General features: G+C 42.5%; 1 protein-coding gene across 1 annotated transcript; it reads right to left on the bottom strand.

Annotated features, from left to right (window-relative positions):
- Positions 1-1,924: 1,924 nt before the first annotated feature.
- On the bottom strand, positions 1,925-9,241 carry SCG2 (secretogranin II). Its single transcript, XM_083738107.1, has 2 exons — positions 9,125-9,241; positions 1,925-4,447 (listed from the first exon to the last, which is right to left on the bottom strand). The coding sequence occupies exon 2, from the start codon at positions 4,431-4,433 to the stop codon at positions 2,583-2,585; it is 1,851 nt and encodes a 616-aa protein (XP_083594233.1). The 5' UTR covers positions 4,434-4,447; positions 9,125-9,241; the 3' UTR covers positions 1,925-2,582.
- Between the last annotated feature and the right edge of the window lie 11,057 nt (positions 9,242-20,298).

The following is a 20,298-nucleotide window of genomic DNA, read 5'->3' on the forward strand; positions in this document are numbered from 1 at the left end:
TTTGAGGCTCTCTGCCAACCAGCTTTTGTTTGTTTGGGCTTTTTATTTATTTATTGTAATACTATGCTTTTAGTCTTCATACCACCTTGAGATATTTTATATGAAAGTGCAGTCTATAGATACTTAAATAAGTCAACCACATTGAAAGCACACACAAACACGGCAATGAATACCGGGAACTAAAGTTTGTTAAGGGTACTGGGAACTGTCGTTCTTTGAGGGATAAACTGCAGTCACCATGATCCTTTGGGGTTGCTTTAAATGTGCTTCAAATGTATTGTGTGTGCATAGCCATGGAGCCCAAAGCAGTGCACAAGAGCTTCTTAGTTTCAGCAAGGTGGTGATTTGTGTACTTTCAGACCATTTCCTGGAACCATATCTTGTGAACATCGGGGGGGGGGGGGCAATAGGTTGGGAAAGGCTTCTGTACACACTCCTTTCTGTTGCATAACATGAAGAGGCATGATGCCTTTGGAAATGGTTGTGGAACGCCCTTCCTTGAGGACTCGTGCCTTGAAGACTCATTTGTTCACTTTGCTTTTCTTTAGCAGTGCTCTTGTGCCGTTGATTCCTGAGACTTGGCGGTTCCTTACAAGTATGAATTCTCACACTTTTCCCACTCAGGTGTATTCGACAGGATCTCCCTTGGTTGGTCTTCATCTTCTGGGGAGACTGTACCCCAAAAGGCATGCATTAAGAAATGCTTAAACAACAAATGAATACACTTGTGCCCTGATTTTGAAGAAGTCCCCATTGACTTCATTGAAACCTCCACTTTCTCAGCATCCTTGAAAAACTAGTTATTTCTCTTTAAAGAACCAGGACCTTCCCCGCCCCCCCCCCTTTCAGTAATGAAAATAACCTATTGAAAACAGAAAACATACTTGGGAGCAAACATGCTTCTTTTAGCATGACTCCATAGCCATCCATTCACAAAACTATAGTGCCTGAATTTAAGTCAAGGAATCAAATGGTCCTAAAAACCCTATTTATATGTTCCATTGATTTATTCCTCCTCCCTCCTCAGTCATACATTATGTGATTCTGATTCAGATATATGTGTGTGCCCAAATGGATAAATGTATCCTCACATCTATTAAAATGGAAAGAGGGCCCATTGCAGAAATGGAGTCTTCTGAATCAAGGTCAGCGACTACAATCCCAAATACAGATAGGTAGCCGTGTTGGTCTGCCATAGTCAAAACAAAATAAAAAAATTCCTTCCAGTAGCACCTTAAAGACCAACTAAGTTAGTTCTTGGTATGAGCTTTCGCGTGCATGCACACGAAAGCTCATACCAAGAACTAACTTAGTTGGTATTTAAGGTGCTACTGGAAGGAATTTTTTTATTTTGTTTTGACTACAATCCCAAAGGCCATGTTGCCCAAAGGCTCAAAACTTCTTTAACTCACGTGAGTGAGCCAGCCAGGAAAGACTCTGCAGATGTTCTTACTTGGGCCCATATTTCTCTCTTGCATTGATTTTGGGATACTGATACTCTGTTTTAGAGTCTGAGCATTACTCCCAAGGAAAGCAATGGGAAAACTGACTTTAAATACACTGACCAGTAAAGGTTGTTAACCAATCACATCTCATAGAACTGGATCTTTTTCAATGACCCAACCTCTACTGGGAGAATTTCAAGCTATAGAAGAGCAAAGTTCCAAAAATTTTACCATCTTATCCAGAGACACTTATCTAACAAACAGTATTCCTTTACCAATTTTGTTTGCAATTGTGTGTACACACTTGGGACATACTTGCAAGCAAAAATGCACATGACTGGGCTACACATTTCTTTTTGGGACCAGCAGAGCACTCTATAGGTAACTCAAAGTAAAACACAGTCTATTGTCCAGAAATAATATTTATTCGTCAACCATAAAACACAGAATAGAAAAAGCTTTATAAATAAAACTATATATATTATATATATAATATGCTTTATTTTTATTCAGTACTCCACAAAAACACTACACACAATAACAAAATATTTCAATTCATTTAAAAAACCTCATAGAATGCAGTTGTCATTCTGCCATTGTCATAATCTGCCGTGGTCATTGTTTTACATAGTTTCACTTAATTTCATAAATCTGTTTCTTAAAAAAATTGAAGCAATTTGTTACATGACCAAGATTTAGAACATTGAAAGATACCCATAAACAACAGAACAGCTCAGAGGAGTTTACGCAGACTGTTCAATGTCAAATCATGTACCACTGGGACCAGTTGAGACACAGAACTGGGCCACTTTTTGCACCTGCAGGGATCCTCTGGGCATGTTCATTTGCATGAGCAAAACAATGTGTTTGCTGGGAACTCAAAGATATCATCTCTAGGAATCTCTGTGACCATGTTCCAAAACCTTTATCAGAGATCACAGAGGTAGCTACAGCTGAGGTCCATGAGCTCCCATTTCAGATGTAACATTACTCACGAAAATGCAGGTGCCAGAATTCCTATGTGCATAAAGCAGCTGTGTGTAATGTCTGAACATGCCTCAAATTGTTAAAGAAAGGTAAATCACAACAGAACTGGGGTAGAAGTCAATACAATGAAGAGAAATAATAAGGAAATAACTACATATTTTCCATTGCCCTTTTAGTAATGTGATCCCTCCCCCTTTCAGACTTTTCCTGGTTTAGATAGTCTAGAACCTTTGCTAGCATATCCTCATCCATATATGGTCTGTTTTGTGTGTCGTCATTCTCTTGGGCCATGGACAGCCTTTTGCTGAGAGATGTCAACTTGTCTGACTCTTGAGTTCCAAGCTGGTTTAGATGTTCTTTGATAGCCTGCTCAAACTGGTCTTCTTCTTGCAAGTCATCCTCGGAGGAAAGTGCGAGTGGAATTTGTTTCATCTGACCTGTATTAACAACCTCAGGATATTTTGCCAGCACCTTGGCTAAGTAGTCTGCCAAGTCATCTTCCTTTTCATTTAGTAATTCCTGTTCCATTTGTCGTCTTTCCAAATGGTTTAACCAAGCAGCTTTGGGAAACTGGTGCCCTTTAGATCTTCCAGGCATGTAGGAAACTCTTGGCAACTCTTGCTTGAGTTGATTTGCCAGATATGATGGTTTCTGACTCCCTATATTTTCAGTCCCCAAAAGATTGATGATATCTTCCACAGTGAGATCTTCTGGTAGATTATCCGGTATCAAATTAAGTCGCTGCTTTCTGTAACCATTCAAAGAGTTCATTTTATTTTTGAATACATCTGAATTGTCTACATTAATTTCAGGGATGTCATCAACATCTTCTGGGAGCTCAGGCTCTTGCTCTTTTTCACTCTGTTTATCACCAGCTCTCAACATCTCAATTAAATCCTCAGGTGGGATTTGTAAATTCCTTGAAATTTCTATTAACTGATAAATAGCCTGAGGATCAAGTTGCTTTCCAGAATATCTGGCGGCCCTTTTGTCTTCATTTTGCTTGAATCTTGAGTTGTCATTTCCGGCACTGCTTATCATCTTTTTCAAATAATAATCCATCAGCTGTGAAACATCCTCTGACACTTGATCTTTGTCCTCTCTTTTCATCTCATCCTCCAGGATGCTGGACCTCTTTGCTTCGTCATCCATCTCCTCTTCATTTTTCTCAATTTGTTCCTTACTGTCTCTGATCTCTTCCTGGGTTTGACTTTCCACTTTTTCCTCTATTGGGTTCCAGTCTTCTCCTCCCACCACATCTTCGTAGGCAAGGTTGTTTCCTTTATAGGCATCATCTTCATCATCAGCATAGAGTTTCTGTTCCTCATCAAACCTCCCCTTTTTTAGGTTACTTGGCCCCATCATCTTCCCCAGCTCCTGAAACACTGATTCTAAGGTAGCTAGACTTTGGGGTGTGTACTGCTCTTCCACGATTTCATTTGTCCGCTTATAAGGGCTGTCTCTTGAATTTTCTTCTAAGTAGACATGTGGTATCTTAGAATGTTTGTGCCGTGTCTCAGGCCAGGTGCGGTCATCATAATCATCAGTCATTCCATCTTGGAAGATGTTATCTGAACTCATGGGGTAGAATTTACCTTCTTTCAGGGTTCCCTTTGATTCCTTTTCTCCTTGCCTTAGTGCTTCCAACATGGCCTTAGCCCACTGTGACTCATCTTCTGATAAAGATTCTCTTAGATTGTCCGACAGGTAGTTCTGATCTTTGCTTTCCTTTGGCTGCAGAGCAAATGGGACACTTTGATAGGAGCTATCATCTGGGCTTGTTTCTCCATTGCTGGCTTGTTTTCTGAGGTTTTCTAGGTATTCCAGCGCTTTGATCATATCTGGGCTTGGAAGCCTTTGCAAGTTTTTCATCAGGTAGTCTGGATCTTTCTGGATGTTTTGGTAACGTTGAAATGAAGCAGCACTGGCAGAACAGATCAGGGCAGAAAGCAGAGCAAGAGGCAAGACTGTAGCAAGCCTTGAGGTTTTAGCATCGGCCATGTTTGAAATGTTCCCTTAAAATAAAATAAAAAAATGAAAATTAACACACAAAAGTTTGGACATTATCTAAGCTCATAGCAATGAAAATTTGATCTATAATCTCTAGAAAACATCAGGATTTTAGGGATGTATTAAACACAATAGGCCATATTCAATGCTAGCCTATTCAAAGTAGACCCATTGAAATTAATGGACATGGCTAAGTTAACTCTATTAATTTCAGTTGGGTATCCTCTGAGTATAACTTAGAATAGAACCTCTGTAGCTAAGCAGTTGTATCCAACACTCTGCGCATGGAGTTCCATTTGCACAATGAGACTTTTTATTCCTCTCCTATGCCCTGTGACCACATCAAAGTATGTTCTGGGTTGTTCCCTAAGCCACTGGAGAAGATCTTAAGGGTGTGCAAGGGGCTGTGGGGAGGAAGAAGGGGAAGTCCCATATGGAGTCTGTTGTGTGTGCAGATGCTGTGGACAAAATCCAATACTGACCACTTCTTGTGCAACAGAAATCGTCTTATGCAAGGGGACTTCTAGTTTCCCATTTCCAGCCTACAGCCCTTCATATGCCCCCCATAACCTGCTATGGAGGGTGCCACAAGTCCCTGGAGCAGACTCTGAGGAGTGCAGGAAGCTGCAGTGTGGAAGAGAATTCCTGGGGAATGAACTATTGCCTTTGTGCTACACTGGATCTCACCCCATAAGTCAATATTCTCCAATCTGATCCCCTCCAGATACTTTGGACCACAACTCCCTTTAGTCCCGTCCAGCATGGACAATGGTCAGGGGTGAAGGGAGGTGTAGTTCAAAGCGTCTGCAGGGGGAAAGGTTGGGGAAAGATTCAGTAAACTAGAGGACACCAACCTTTTTGAGCTCATGGACACATTTGCAAACTGGGGAAACTATTATAGGCCACTGTAATATACACCACAACCAAGAACACTCCATAACTTATTTTCTATCTACAACAGAATACTTCATTCATGCCCAATTCCAGAGGTGGAAGGGATGGTAGAAGGGCACCATGGGCACTTCATAAGCATTTCCCTATAAAGTAGTTATAACTACATTCTAATAATAGATTCTAAGCCTTTGGCAGGGGCTCGGCTATTCTATTTATTGTGCAGCATTTCCAATAAAGGTACATACAATAACTTTATAGGTTCACAAGTACCTGGCTATCTCAGACCAGTTTGAAAACTGCCTAATGGTTTGAGACAGCTCTTTGATTAGTAGTTTAATCAAAATAGAAATTAGTTCATAAAGTATCTGCATATGAAAATCATAATTGCATCCATCTGTAGAAATGAGAAGGTCTCTGTTCAGCCGAGATCCTGACAACTGTTGGTCTTTTTCACCACATACAGTTTAATAGAGCATTATGTTCTGCTGATTCATTTTGTTCAAATGACACAACTTTGCAGAAGAGAACCGACTCAAAATGGACTACTATAGTGGAAACAATAGAACCAGGATTCCAAAACTGCAGGGTGATTTTTGTTTGAAATATTGCAGTTTATTCCTATTAATGTCTCTTCCCCCCCCCCCTTATTTCTTAATTCAAATGGAAGAATTACAGAGAGAAAGCGATGAGGCAGTTAAAATGGTTCTTCTGCAGCAGTATCATCAGGGGGCTTGGCAGCCTATAAACTAAATGCCATATGTGCCTCTCCAGCTCCTTGGGTATGCCCTTCCCGCTGAAAGCCAAGGGAGGGGGGAGGGAGGGAGTGAATGGATGATAAATGAATGGAAGGGTGAGATGTGTGTGAAGCAATGAATGGATGGTGGATGAATGAAGGGGGGTGTGGGAGAGAGGGAGAAGGTAAGAAAGGAAGAGAGATAAGGTATGTCCCATTCACTTCTTATTTCAGCACCACCTCCTTCTTTCCTTTCCAACATCCTGTGTGGCCCTCAACCTAGGGAACCCCCCCCCCCCACTCCAAAAGGTTTTGTGTCAACCTGGAGGATTATTGCTTTTTGAAAATGTGCTTCCAAGCTAAATTGAACTTTGGAAAATGTTCTCCATAATATTGCATCAGGTACATGCTTTTATTGATGCTTATTATTATTATTTTTTAAAAATATATATTTGATGGACTATCAGAACAGACCAAAATCCTTTACTGTTTCTTTATGTTTGCAGAATAATCCTATACATGTCTGCTCAGAAATCAGTCCCAATGAGTTCAGTGAGGCTTACGTCTAGATAATTGGGTATTGGATAGCAGTCAATAGCTCACTGATTTCCAGTGCCTTGAATGAACATTTTTTCTGGGTTATGTATATTGTTTTGTTGGTGGTAAACAAGAATTCATCTCTGTCAGTCTGTGCATAGTAAGGTGACACCCCCCCCCCCCCGTTTACATCATAAGGGCTATAATACAACACATAGTAAATATAATTCTAAGCCTATAACATTATTGATCAGGTGTTTTTGCTTATTTGGCATTTTATCCTTCTATCTATGAAAGTGGGTAGCAAGCAGTAGCATCCATTGGATGTTATATAGTAAGGCTGTGGCTGGAGTAGGGGTTTTCTAAAACAACAGATTTAGAGCACTCTGACCGCATGAAAATAATGCTGTCTGATCTAGAAGCCCTTCAGCCCAATCCCTGATTTGGGGGAATTCAGTGGTGAAAAGATGAACTGGCAAAGGACATGTTTATCTGTTCCTACTTAATATATTCTATGGAAACACATAAGCAAATTAAGCCCTGAGTATAGGCTTTGCCTATACTGTTCTCAAAGACTTCAAGTAGATTTTTCATGCATGCATACTGTGCTGTGTTTAGATCATTTCTCCAGGCTACAAGGGCACTATTCAAGTTCCCTATGCAGTTAAAATCTGGCTGAAGGAAATATAGGATATCTAATATATTATTTTCTCTCTCTTTCAGGTAAGAAACCATCCAAGGTAAAGCAAAACTATACCAGACATAAAATCATAGCTCAGTGCTACAGCATCTGCTGTGCATGCAAAAGGTCCCAGGTTCAATCCCTGGTGTGTCCAGGCAGGGATGGGAAATACTTTTCCATGAAACCCTGGAGGGCTGCTGCCAGTCAGTGCAGACAGTACTGAGGTAGATGGACCAATAGCCTGGCTCTGCACGAGGCAGCTTCCTATGTCTTTGCTTAATTCATATTTTTCCATTCATTCATTTCCCCCTTTCCTTTGTACTCTGTAAAATATCCTGGTGATATGCCTGTGATTCATGAGATGGAAAAATCCCTAATGCCTGTACACACCCACTGCTCTGAGTAGAAAATTACAGTGGATTTGTTATGCCAGTCAAGAAAGCTTCTTTTTCCTTCTTCTTCTTCTTTTGCAACACAGTATGAAATAATTTCACATACTGGGGTAATTGAAGTACCACCGTGTTCCACAGAATTGCCTTGTTTCCTCCCAGCTGCACCACAAATGAGAACTTTGAATACCCCCCAAATGCTACCTAATAATTTGTTAATTTTCAAGACTGGACGTAGAGGAAAACAGTGATTGAAAAGCAATTCACAGTGCCCTTAAGAGAATGGGAAATACTTTTATTCTGTTACAGCTGTTTTTCAGTGCAACAGTAGACATACACAGGTGGCTATTAGATAGCAATTTAACCAGAATTTTATCAAGTCATGAGAAGCATCTTAGAAACATTTCTCTCTTTTTTTGCTTTCTTTCCAAATATTGAATTCTTATCATTGACCCTGTCTTACCTTGCACTCTGGACCATAAAACTTTGTACTTTAAGTGTAAATTACCTTTTTTTTCTAGTTCCCTGATAAAACTTAAACTTTTAAGCTCCAAATAAAAGAAAATCAGAGTATACTGAAAATTAATATTTTTAAGAATTGCATATTTTCTATGCTGCCTCAGGATATGATTTTGTTCCAAATAGAACACATTTTTTAATATAAATAGGAAATGATAGGAAAAGGGTGTTTCAGCTGTTTTTGCATGGCAGCTGTATTATTTTCCAGTTTACTGCTTCCTGTGAATTGACATTGCATTCAGGCACAATGGGATTATTCCTAATTACTGTTTATTTTGAAACCCTGAGGTTTGCTTGTAATTCACATTGCATTTATGGAGTACAAATCTACTGTCACTGAATCAAACCCCTACCTCATTGCTCATTATGGAGATGGTTCAACAGTAGCCTCCCTTAAAGCATTTGAAGAAATCCAGTGAGCCCATCTTAACCATGAACATTTTACACTTTCACTTTAATCAGAAAGAACCGTGATCTTTTAGAGGAGAAGAGCAAAACCTTATTTGCTGGTTTTTGTAGTTCTCCTTAAATTCACTACTGCTCTTTAGAAGCATACAGCTTCATGCACATGTTGCTAATGTACCAAGAGCACGTGAAATTACCAAAATCACCTTTCTAGGATATTGCCATAGTATAATTGGTTTGCATAGTAATTGTGTAGAATCAACCTTTTCCAGGGCTTTTGGCTGTTATTATTTTTAGTATCCATTATCAGGTGCAAAGTAAATGTTCTTAAATTGCCCAGTAAAACCGTGTTTTTGTACACTTAAGTGAAGTGCATCAGGTGGCAATTTCAGACGTTTCCTGGCTGTGCTCTCCCCCTCCCACCCCGCCTGATCCTTGCAGTGGAAACTGTATATGCATAGAGAGTGTGTGCATTTGGTCTCCCATTCTGTTTGTCAATTAAAGAGAAAGTAGGTCTGCTTACCTGTGTGCAGAGACAATTTAAAGCATGGTCTTCGTTATCTGTCCGCGGCAAGTTTATGGACTGTTTTCAGCACCCGGACAGCTCCCTTCGCTTATAGTGTGCATCACCTGACTCTCCACTGCCATACTGACGTCACCCCAGTCGGTCACGGGGGGGGGGGGGAGCGCAGCTGAGCTGTTCAGAAAGAATGCTACAGAATTAGCTTCGTTTGGGGTGTTTTGCACAGGTTTCCATTGTACGTTCACGCCACCTGCCTTCCTCTAAGAAGAACTACAGTCCTCTTTGCAGTTTAAGCAGCCAGTGAAATCTTCCTTAGACAAACGAACATTACACCTGTCGGATAGGTGCCAGTTCATAGACTCCCCTGTAGACTCTTTCTTTGGGATTGAATCGGATTTTACTATTACTGCTATTTTGAAATCTACTTTTGAGGAAGTGAACCGAAGGCCACGAAAGCTTATGGCACAATAAATTTACTAATCTTTAAGGTGCCAGCAGACTCTTATTAGGGTGTGTGTGAAGGTTTTCATATGGAGGGTGAACTTATGATGGAGGGATTCCTAGATAAAAATCATAATGGCACCTTAAATGAGGGATGCAACGTCATCTATAAATTCTATATCCCTAAAGCAAGTGCTGTATTTTTGTCTCTTCTTAGTTTCTTAAAACTGCAGGTGAAAACACAAAGAATAAAAATCTGGTGGTGGTTGATTTAAAAGTTCCTGTGGGAGGAAGGGTGGAATAGAAATTTTAAAAATAAATACAAATCAGTGGGGGCCAGGATCTGTGCACGAATAAAAACAAGCTTTCTTCCTTCTGCTTGGGGGCAGCGAGGGCATTCCTGCTCCTATTCTACTCCTGCCCAAGAAAAAAGGAAGGGAGACATTTCAGGGAGGAAAGTGAAAGATCCCTCAGTGGTGTGCAGAGACGATTATGCATTGTCCCCCACCTTCCTCGGGGAGAATTCTGAGTCATTTATTTTTCAGAGAGAGAGATGCCTCAACTATAAAGGGGTAAATGTTCAGCTGTTCTTCAACAGGTACTATTTAACACTTTAGGCTGAAGCTCATACCATATGAGGTGCCAGTCACACAGTTAGCAAATGGCTCTTGGAAAGTGCATAGCAGGGGTGAGGAAAGCAATCCAAATTCGGACTGCAATGAAAAAACAAGCACACTCTAAAATAGTTGTACAGTACTAGCATGACCTCTGGTCTTGCTGTCTTCATCATGGGCTAAGACAGGAGCACAGTGCAATATGTATCATCCTGTTTTTTCCTTTCCCAAGAGATTAAGGGAGCTGGGCATGTTTAGCCTGGAGAAGAGGAGGTTAAGGGGTGATATGATAGCCATGTTCAAATATATAAAAGGATGTCACATAGAGGAGGGAGAAAGGTAGTTTTCTGCTGCTCCAGAGAAGCGGACACGGAGCAATGGATCCAAACTACAAGAAAGAAGATTCCACCTAAACATTAGGAAGAACTTCCTGACAGTAAGAGCTGTTCGACAGTGGAATTTGCTGCCAAGGAGTGTGGTGGAGTCTCCTTCTTTGGAGGTCTTTAAGCAGAGGCTTGACAACCATATGTCAGGAGTGCTCTGATGGTGTTTCCTGCTTGGCAGGGGGTTGGACTCGATGGCCCTTGTGGTCTCTTCCAACTCTATGATTCTATGATTCTATGATCAGAATGCTCTTTATTCTTAATATCTCTTCCATCCTAGGTGGGTTTTATCCAGACCTGAAAATCCACATAGTGCTCCAGAGGGAAGGAGTAGAATTAGTGGGTGAAAATGGCAAGGAAGCAGATTTTGGCTAAGCATTAGGTAATACTTTCTTATGGCAAGAGCTGTTCAACACTGGAATGGGTTGCCCTAAGAAGTGCTGGGGACCTCTTCTCTGGCAGATTTAAGGAGAGGATGGACAGCCATCGGCCAGGAATTCTGGACTTCCATCCTGCATGGCAGATCCTGAATTGAGCAGAGCGTTGAAGTACTGTAGATGACCTCCAAAGTCCCTTCCAACTTTGTGGTTCCAAGAAAATCTCTTGCACCAAGCGAGGGAAAATGCCTTTTGTCATTAACAGATGTGCCCAGATTACAGCATTCCATGTGCACTCTGTCTTGGAATGCCTGGCATGAAAATTATTAAAATGTGCCTGCATCCTGCCTGTTCCATGACGACTTCTTTATTCCCCTTCACTTGCAAAATACATTTTTCTTGACAATTTTGACCTTTTGCAGAATAAAATAAAATAAAATCAAAAACGTGGCTGAATCTTCCTTCCAATTCAATCAGTGTTAGGAAATTAAATTGATGCTAGACACAGTAAATGTGTACTGGGAACACATTAAACTTTTAAGCTTTTATATGCCAGTCTGTTCTTTACATTATGTGTAAGGTCTCTTCCATCTCAAGAAGGACAGAAGGAAATTGTGATATTCTTTTGCCTTTCCACAAACGGTGGCACGGTGTCTGCCCTGCTCTGTAATTGTTCCAGATGCTGCCAAATGATCTCCAAGAACCTGAAACTGCAGTGAAGCGCAAAGAAACTTGTAGGAGAAAGTAGAATGTGATCCAGTGGAACGTTCTTGGAAAGAGATCACATAATAAGGGGAGTTTCTCTTGGTTCAAAATGCTTGGAAATCACCTCGCAGCTCCCAGTTTTGATAGCTGAAAACAGCAGCTTGAATAGTTCTGCTCTAGCAGACTCCCACACAAGAGGGATTGATGGATGTGAGACTCGGGTTGCCTCTCTTGAAATCATCTTTCTTTCCCATCATTTATGGTCATTATGCCTATTTTCTTCTTAAGTCCCTGCCTTGCTGGCTCCTTCACATAAATCAGCTTTGAGTACATTCTGGTCTTCACAGCAGAGACTTCCCTCTCCCAACTCTTGTTTCCTCTTTCATTTCATCTGAGTCCCTTCCCTCTCCACTTGACCCAAGCTTCTCTGCTATCTTGTCATTTCCTTTCTCTTTTCTGTTCCTGCCTTTGAGCCATCTGGCATTCCTATCGATGAATGAGGCTGCATAAACCATTTGTGGGCATGCCTGATTACTTTGAAATCTGTCTCTTTGTGTGTTCATTGAGGTTTAGCCCCAAGAAAGTGTACATAGGATTCCAGCTCCAAACTCTAAAGCCAGGGGATCCCCTAAATCCTGTATTAAATAAAAGGAACTGCACTTGCTGCCAGTAAGCTACTGAGCCCTCTTCAAGTTGACATATAGGTTTATAAAGCCCTATGCATTTCAGGTTTTGAATTATGGTGCTGGAGGAGACTTTTGAGAGTCCCATGGACTGCAAGAAGATCAAACCTCTCCATTCTGAAGGAAATCAGCCCTGAGTGCTCACTGGAAGGACAGATCCTGAAGCTGAGGCACCTCATGAGAAGAGAAGACTCCCTGGAAAAGACCCTGATGTGGGGAAAGATGGAGGGCATAAGGAGAAGGGGACGACAGAGGACGAGATGGTTGGACAGTGTTCTCGAAGCTACCAGCATGAGTTTGACCAAACTGCAGGAGGCAGTGGAAGACAAGAGTGCCTGGCGTGCTCTGGTCCATTGGGTCACAAAGAGTCGGACACGACTCAGCGACTAAACAACAACAACATACATTTCAGGACTCTCCTTCCTTGGAGGTTCTAGGTTGGATGGCCATCTGTCATGGATGCTTTAGCTGGGATTCCTGCATTGCAGGGGGTTGGACTAGATGACCCCTGGGTTCCTTCGAACTCTAAAATTCTATGATTCTATGAATACCTGCTCCCATATAGACCAGTCCAGTTTCATTAAGATGAAGCTCACCATGTTTTATGCTAGGGAGAGCCTTCTTGGTGGTGGCCCCCAAGCTTTGGAGCTCTCTTCCCTCTAAGATGAGCATTGAAGGCTAACTGGGAAAAGTATTCAGTCAGTGGCAGAGCATCTGCTTTGCATGCAGAAGTTACCAGCTTCAATCCTTGGCTTCTCCAGGTAGGACTGGGCAAAGACTCTGAAACCCTGGAGAGCTGCTGCCAGGCAGTGTAGACAATACTGAGCTTCCTCTATTCCTAAGACCTAGTTATTCTCACAGGTCTTTGTGGAGTTTAATGCCACTATGAGTGCATATTTATTATAATTTTATCTGCATGTGTGTGGGTTTCTTGCTTTGTTTTCAGCTGATTTTCCCATTTGCATTTATTTATTTACTACATTTGCATCCCACTTTTCCTCCAAGAAGCTCATGGTGATGTGCAGCCTTCTCTACCTGCCTCATTTTACCCTGAAGAGGCCAAAGTCCATCTTGGCTGTGAGTCCTGGAAGACCTGTTCCTTGCCTTGCAAGCCTTTCTCCACCTGGCTGGGAGGGCGGGGCCCTGACTGACTCCAACTACAAAACCTGGGTTTTTCATTGCTGTTATTGATATTATTATTATTATTATTATTATTATTATTATTATTATTATTTTGTATCATTTTTTGCTCTTATTATAATTTACATGGAAATTGTTCAGTTTGGCTGTGTACCTTTTGATGTGTTTTATTTATTGTTTATTACTACTTTTGTTATGTGTGCTGGTCCAGGAGGGAGGTTACCGTGGGGCGAGGTCCAGGACCTGAGTCGAGGGTCAACAGACAGTCCTCCATGGGCGAAGCGGGGTCCACAGCGAGGAGCCGGGCAAGGACAGGAACTCTGGGGGAACCGTGCTGGGTGCTGGCCGAAACAGCTCTTCAACGACGTTGCTCCCGCAACCTGGGACCGGGCTGACTGGCCTTTATCTCCTCTGAGGCCAGGGGCGGTCCCGGCCCCCAGGAGACCCACCTCTCCTGGCCTTAAGGTGAGAAACCAGTTCCCTTCGCCTCTCTGCCCTGAGCCTCTGCAGTTCAGGAGAGGCTGAAGGGTACTGGACCCAGGGGAAGACTCACTTGTAGGCACTGAGTCCTCAACCACCTCTGGAGCCAGAGTGGATTCACCTGGTGCCTGCTCCTGAGGATCCGGCACAGGTGCAGGCGCTTCAGAATCCAGGCCCTGCCCCAGTTCAGCCAGCCCTGGAGGCGGGGACTCCTGTGCAGGCTGGGATTCCTCCGGTTCAGCCTCTGAATCAGATTCCCAGGCCATCACATTATGTTTGTCATTGTGTAAATCTTGTCCTGCTGTAAGCTGCCTTGAGCATGGTTTTTACATACAAGTAAAATGATGATGATGATCTTCACAACAATCCTGTGAGGTAGGTTGGGCTGAGGGAAGGTGATGGACCCAAGGCCACACAGTGAACTTCCCAGCTGAATGGCTGGTCTCCCAGTTCCCACACTCTAACCACTACACCACACTGCTTCTGGCTTGCAATTTTAATTGTAATTCTTTCTGCAGCTGAATTTGCAGTGAAGAGGGTGTAAGGAAGGTTTTTTAATGTTTATGAAATATTACAGCCATAATGAATGAGCGCATGAGAAGGAAAGTGCTCATGCTAAACATACAAAAATCAATCAAGATACACACAGCGAAGAGTCAGACAGCTGGATAGATAGGGCCGTTGTATACAGGTTCTATTAAAAAGGAATTTTCATTTCAGCATAGTAGAATAAGCTAGTGTCAGCTCACTGAAATTATGTAAATGTAATGGTCAAATTCAGAGGATCTGGCAGTTTGTGAATAGTTAATTTCCTGATTTATGTAACGGATGTTGCCCAAGGTTAGTGCTGCTTAAAAATAAACCAAAAGCTGTGGCTCTTATGAAAGAAAATGCATCTATGTCCCTTGTACGACAGTGAAAAAATAATCTGCAGTTTACTTCAGATACACACTTTCTTGCAGTGTATATACCACCGCCATCCTTGAGAATGTTCTTTACCAAAAAAAAGGGGGGGAGGAAAAAATAGTCCCAGCTTTTTGATTGATTTAAAACACACACCCCTCCATTATAACATGTCACTGCAGGCAAGGATGATCTGAAGGTAGTTGGGAAGGTTTTGTGCAATAAATCACTGCTACTGTATTTCATTCCATATTTTGCCACTTAATTTCAACACATTTTTTCCTGCATGAAAGATCAAGCATATTTGGATGCAAATGTTATACCTCTGACCTTCATGTACACACAATAAAAAGGCTTTGATATTCATTTATCTGATTCACAGCAGCGAACCAAACGTCCGTCCTTCCACGTTAGACTTGAGTAGCCAAGTGGGAGAGACAACCAGTGTGTAAGTTTAAGGGCAGAAATTCTGTATTACCCCACAAGATTGGAAGGGGGGGAAAAATCCAACCAAAGTTCAGTGTGGCTCAGTGATCAGATGATGTTCCATGAAACTGTAATTTTATAGGCTGTCAACTACCCTGGCTGGTACATTTATAATATTATTATATGCTTTTAAAATAAATATATAAATGCATTCCAATGTAAGTGTGGAGCACATTGGCAACATCAATAACAACATTTCAAATTCATATGGTACAGTGGAGAATTCACAGTATTTTGTGGAATTATAGAGTAGTAAGTGATCTTAGATGTCATCTAGTCCAAAACTCCCTTGCAATGCAGAATATAGCTACAGCATCCCTGGTAGGAAGCTAGACAGCCTATGCTTAAGTATCACTAGTGAAAGAGAGCCCACTGCTTCCTAATACAGTCTGCTCCACTGTCAAAACAAATCTTACCATTAGGAAATTCATTCCTACTCTTTAGCTAAAACCCGCTTCCTTGCAGTTTTCACCCATCTGTCTTGCTCTCCAAAACAACAACAGAGAACAAGTCTGCTGCATTTTATGTGTGACAACCCTTCGGATGTTTGAGGACCACTGTTAAGTCTCCCCTTAACCTTGGTTAGAGCTTGGTGCTGATAACGCCAAGATTGCAGATTCAATCCCCAAATGGGACTGCTGCATATTCCTGCATTGCAGGGGGTTGGACTAGATCAGGGATCAGCAAACTTTTTCAGCAGGGGGGCGGTCCAATGTCCCTCAGACCTTGTGGGGGGCTGGACTATATTTTTTTGGGGGGTAGAGGAAATTGAACAAATTCATATGCCCCACAAATAACCCAGAGATGCATTTTAAATAAAAGGACACATTCTACTCATATAAAAACATGCTCATTCCTGGACCATCCACGGGCCGGATTTAGAAGGTGATTGGGTCAGATCCGGCCCCTGGGCCTTAGGGTGCCTACCCATGGACTAGATGTTCCTCAGAGTCCCTTCCAACTCTACAATTCTATGATTCTATGATTCTCTTTTCCACCCTAAATATATTCAGCTCTATCAACCGTCCCTCAAAGGATTTAGCTTCCAGACTATGCGTTCTCCTTTGGAGAGTCATTTGCCCAACAACATCTGGAGGGTCATGGGTTCTCCAATATTGCTTTGCTAGCAAATACCCTATCATTGTTGTTGGTGTGAAATTATGCTTTTAAAGACTGATTTCCACACTTGCTAGGAAGACATTCTGCTGCAGCAGCAGCAGCATCATGGGGTTGGTGGTTGATGGAAACCACAGGAGGGGAGATTGCTCTTGTGCTCAAATCCTGCTTGTGGGTTTCCCACAGGCATCTGGTTGGCCACTGGGAGAGCAGGTTGCTGGAGTAGATGGGCCATTGGCCTGATCAAGCAGATTTTTCTTATGTTCTTTAGTGCATGACAGCCTTTCATTTAAATTGGGGGAAAAGAAAGGTGTGTGGTAGGAACATCTCTCTGATTTGCCATGGTATACTTCTTGAGCCAGTAGACAATACAGAGCAAGGTAGTAGTTTGCTTGCTTGGATGTTTATGCCTCCTTGCAGAACTGGCTGTGGTTGTGTCAAAAGAGTGCCTCTCCTTTGTCAGTCCGAAACCTTCATGCCCTCACCTGGCGGTAGCAGCAGAGGGCTGTGTAGCCACAAATTAAAACTTCTTAGAATAGCCAGGAGTGATGCTGTGCTGGCTGCTCCAAGGCATTGTGGGAAATTTTCATTGGCAGCTTGTAATTGTGAAATAGCCGCCACTGGGAGTCTAGAGCAGGCCCCAGACCTCAATGTGGAGATGGCAGGGACTGCACTTGAGTCCTTTTGCATGCACAGCAAGCGCACCAGCCTTCTCACCCTTCCAAAACCAGGGGTGGTAAACCTGTGGCCCTCCAGATGTTGTTGGACTTCCATTATTCCCTGACCATTGACCATGCTGCCTGGGACTAATGGGAGTGGGCCAAAGATTTAGAACCCCATTCTAAGACAAAACTAGATGACAGGGGTCGGGGTAGCCCTGTAATTTGTGTAGGTGTTTGATGTGTCCTAAATCATATTTAAATCCACTTATCCTAAAGGATCTACACTGACTCCTGTTACCTTTTGGGGCACAATTCCAAGTGTTGCTGCTGACCTTTAAAGCCCTAAACAGCTTTGGCCCTGTATACCAGAAGGAGCGTCTCCACCCCCGTCGTTCAGTCTGGACATTGAGGTCTAGTTCCAAGGGTTGGAAGCCTCTCAGAGTGGCTGAGGCAATCCCCCCCCCCATTGTTGTTGTTGTTGTTACCACATATGCTTGCACAGACATATATTAGTGTTAGCAGACCAATCCCTAGCATGAGCTACCGGCATGCTAACATTACCTACAACCAGGTGCCTGAGAAAAAGTTTCCATAGGACTTTCCCCTTTCCCTGTCTCAAGCCTCAAGTTTCACTTCTGCGTGTACAAACCAAAGTCGGCATGTGACAACATGGTGTTTGTTTTCAGTGTGTGTCATCTTTTATAATTAGGATGTATTTTTAAACCTTCCTTCTCTCCCACCTTCCTCCCTTTATCTAATTTCAGAAAGCTCCTTTGTAGGAACCATGGCATGCCCTTCCTACCTCGAGGCAGGAAAAAATACACATATCAGTATCTACTCAGCATAGCTGCTATGAGCAAGCTTTAGCAAAGATCAAGAGTCCCCTGAGAACTTGACTGAATCAAGCTGTCATGGTTTCAGTGCAGCTTTGCGTCAGACATCTGAATTTAAAGTCAAAACAGCAGGGAAAGGGATAAGACAATGAGAAATCCTGAGTCATGCTGTACGGAAGATGCAGGGAATTAAGTAAAGCAGCAAACATGAATGAATGGAAATGGCTGGATGCAATCATTTCTTCAGATCAAAATAGCATTTATATTTAGCTCTCCAGCACACAGAGAGAATATTCCAGTATCCTGAATGGCTCATTTAATTGCTTCTTAAATGTATAGGGCTGAACTCTAGAAGGGTGCTGTCATGGACTGGTTGAATGCAGAAGAATGGTGGGAGGAACCAGCTGGGGAACCATCAAGGGAAGAGTCTGGGAAGTGGTGGTGGGACAATGATGGGAGAAGAGGGAGAAGACTGAGAATAGGAAGTGTCAAAAGCTCAAGAGGTAACATGGCTTAGTGAGCAGGGAGACTCTGTGGCAGAGAGAAGTCTAGAATCAGATACAGAAGCTGAAGCAGGAGAGTGGGAGGAGGAAGACCAAGAGGCAGATATTTAGGCTGGTGAAGATTTGCAGGTGTCTCCCCCTTCTGTTGCAACTAGGTCCCCTCCCCACTTGTCTCCCAGAACCAGAAGACTCCTAGCAGTCACAGCTTGATCCTTTATCATATCTGCTGATTTTTAAAAATAGGCCCACCTGTTTTTAACATCTGGTTTTATTGATTATGTTAATGTATGTTTTATCCTTTTTTTTATCACCCGCTTAAAGGTTTTGATGATTAAGAGGTATACAAATTTTGCTAAATAAACATAATAAATAAAAAGCAAACAGATCTGCATTGCAAGGTATACAGGGAAGGGTGAGGGTGCTGTTCTCCCCCCGCCCCTTAGTCCTTCATGTGTTTTTCTGCTGCTTGAAGTGATATGAAGAAGGATTGGAAAAGCCTGACCCTACAGATGGATAGACAACCAAGCTGCAGATAGTGAACAGCAAAGCAAAAAAAAAAAAAAAAGGAAAGGAAAGGAAAAGTAATTCAAGAAAACAACATAAATCTCAGTACACATGATGACTACGGGAATGCTGTGTAGGAGTCAATAGTGAGAGAAATTAATGACTGAATCTGGTATTGGGCCTTGAAGAAATGTAATATGCATTAGGTCATATTTGACAGTCTCGACTGCTAATTCCAGTGAGATAGATGTGCAGCGTAGAACACATGAGATCTGAAAAAGGCTGTTGACCTTTACCTTGAAAAGCAGAAATAACACATTTCAGTGATGTTGACCTATCTAGCGGTCCCTTGTCATTTGGAAAGACTTCGGTGTTGCAGGTTTATTTACTGAATGCGGGTGGCGCTGTGGGTAAAACATCAGCGCCTAGGACTTGCCAATCATATGGTTGGCAGTTCGAATCCCCGCGGTGGGGTGAGCTCCCGTCCTCGGTCCCAGCTCCTAGCCACCTAGCAGTTCAAAAGCACCCCTAAGTGCAAGTAGATAAATAGGTACCGCTTTATAGTGGGAAGGTAAACGGCGTTTCCGTGTGCTGCGCTGGTGCTGGCTCGCCAGAGCAGCTTCGTCACGCTGGCCATGTGACCTGGAAGTGTCTCCGGACAGCGCTGGCCCCCAGCCTCTTAAGTGAGATGGGCGCACAACCCTAGAGTCGGACACGACTGGCCCGTACAGGCAGGGGTACCTTTACCTTTACCTGCATTGTCACCTCTCTTCTTGAAAGGGGGGGGAGCTGTTGGTGGAAATCTCCAAGCAACTTGGAGGTTCTGTTGAATGGAGATCTGATGTGGGACAGCGGAAATGTTATGCTTCTAGCTTTCATCCATTGCAGGTTTTTAAGCAGAAGTAGGATAGCCATGTGTCATTGATGCTTTAGTTCTATGATTCTATTAATGAAATGTTAAGATTGCATGTGACGATCTAGAAATCTTTATAAGTGCATATTGCTTTTCCATGAACATTGTTCATGAAACAAGATACTGATATATCTAAAACCAACCACATATCCAACAGTTGTTGTTATTGTTGTTGTTTAGTCATTTAGTCGTGTCCGACCCTTCGTGACCCCATGGACCAGAGCACGCCAGGCACTTCTGTCTTCCAGTGCCTCCTGCAGTTTAGTCAAAATCATGCTGGTAGCTTCGAGAACACTATCCAACCATCTCGTCCTCTGTCGTCCCCTTCTCCTTGTGCCCTCCATCTTTCCCAACATCAGCGTCTTTTCCAGGGAGTCTTCTCTTCTCATGAGGTGGCCAAAGTATTGGAGTATCCAACAGTACAGACATCT

Source organism: Podarcis gaigeae (assembly GCF_964106915.1).
Source record: "Podarcis gaigeae genome assembly, chromosome: 5".
NCBI classification, from domain to species: Eukaryota; Metazoa; Chordata; class Lepidosauria; order Squamata; family Lacertidae; genus Podarcis; species Podarcis gaigeae.

Coding starts and splice junctions, on each gene's coding strand:
- SCG2 (XM_083738107.1), bottom strand. CDS start 4,433: ATGGCCGATGCTAAAACCTCAAGGCTTGCTACAGTCTTGCCTCTTGCT.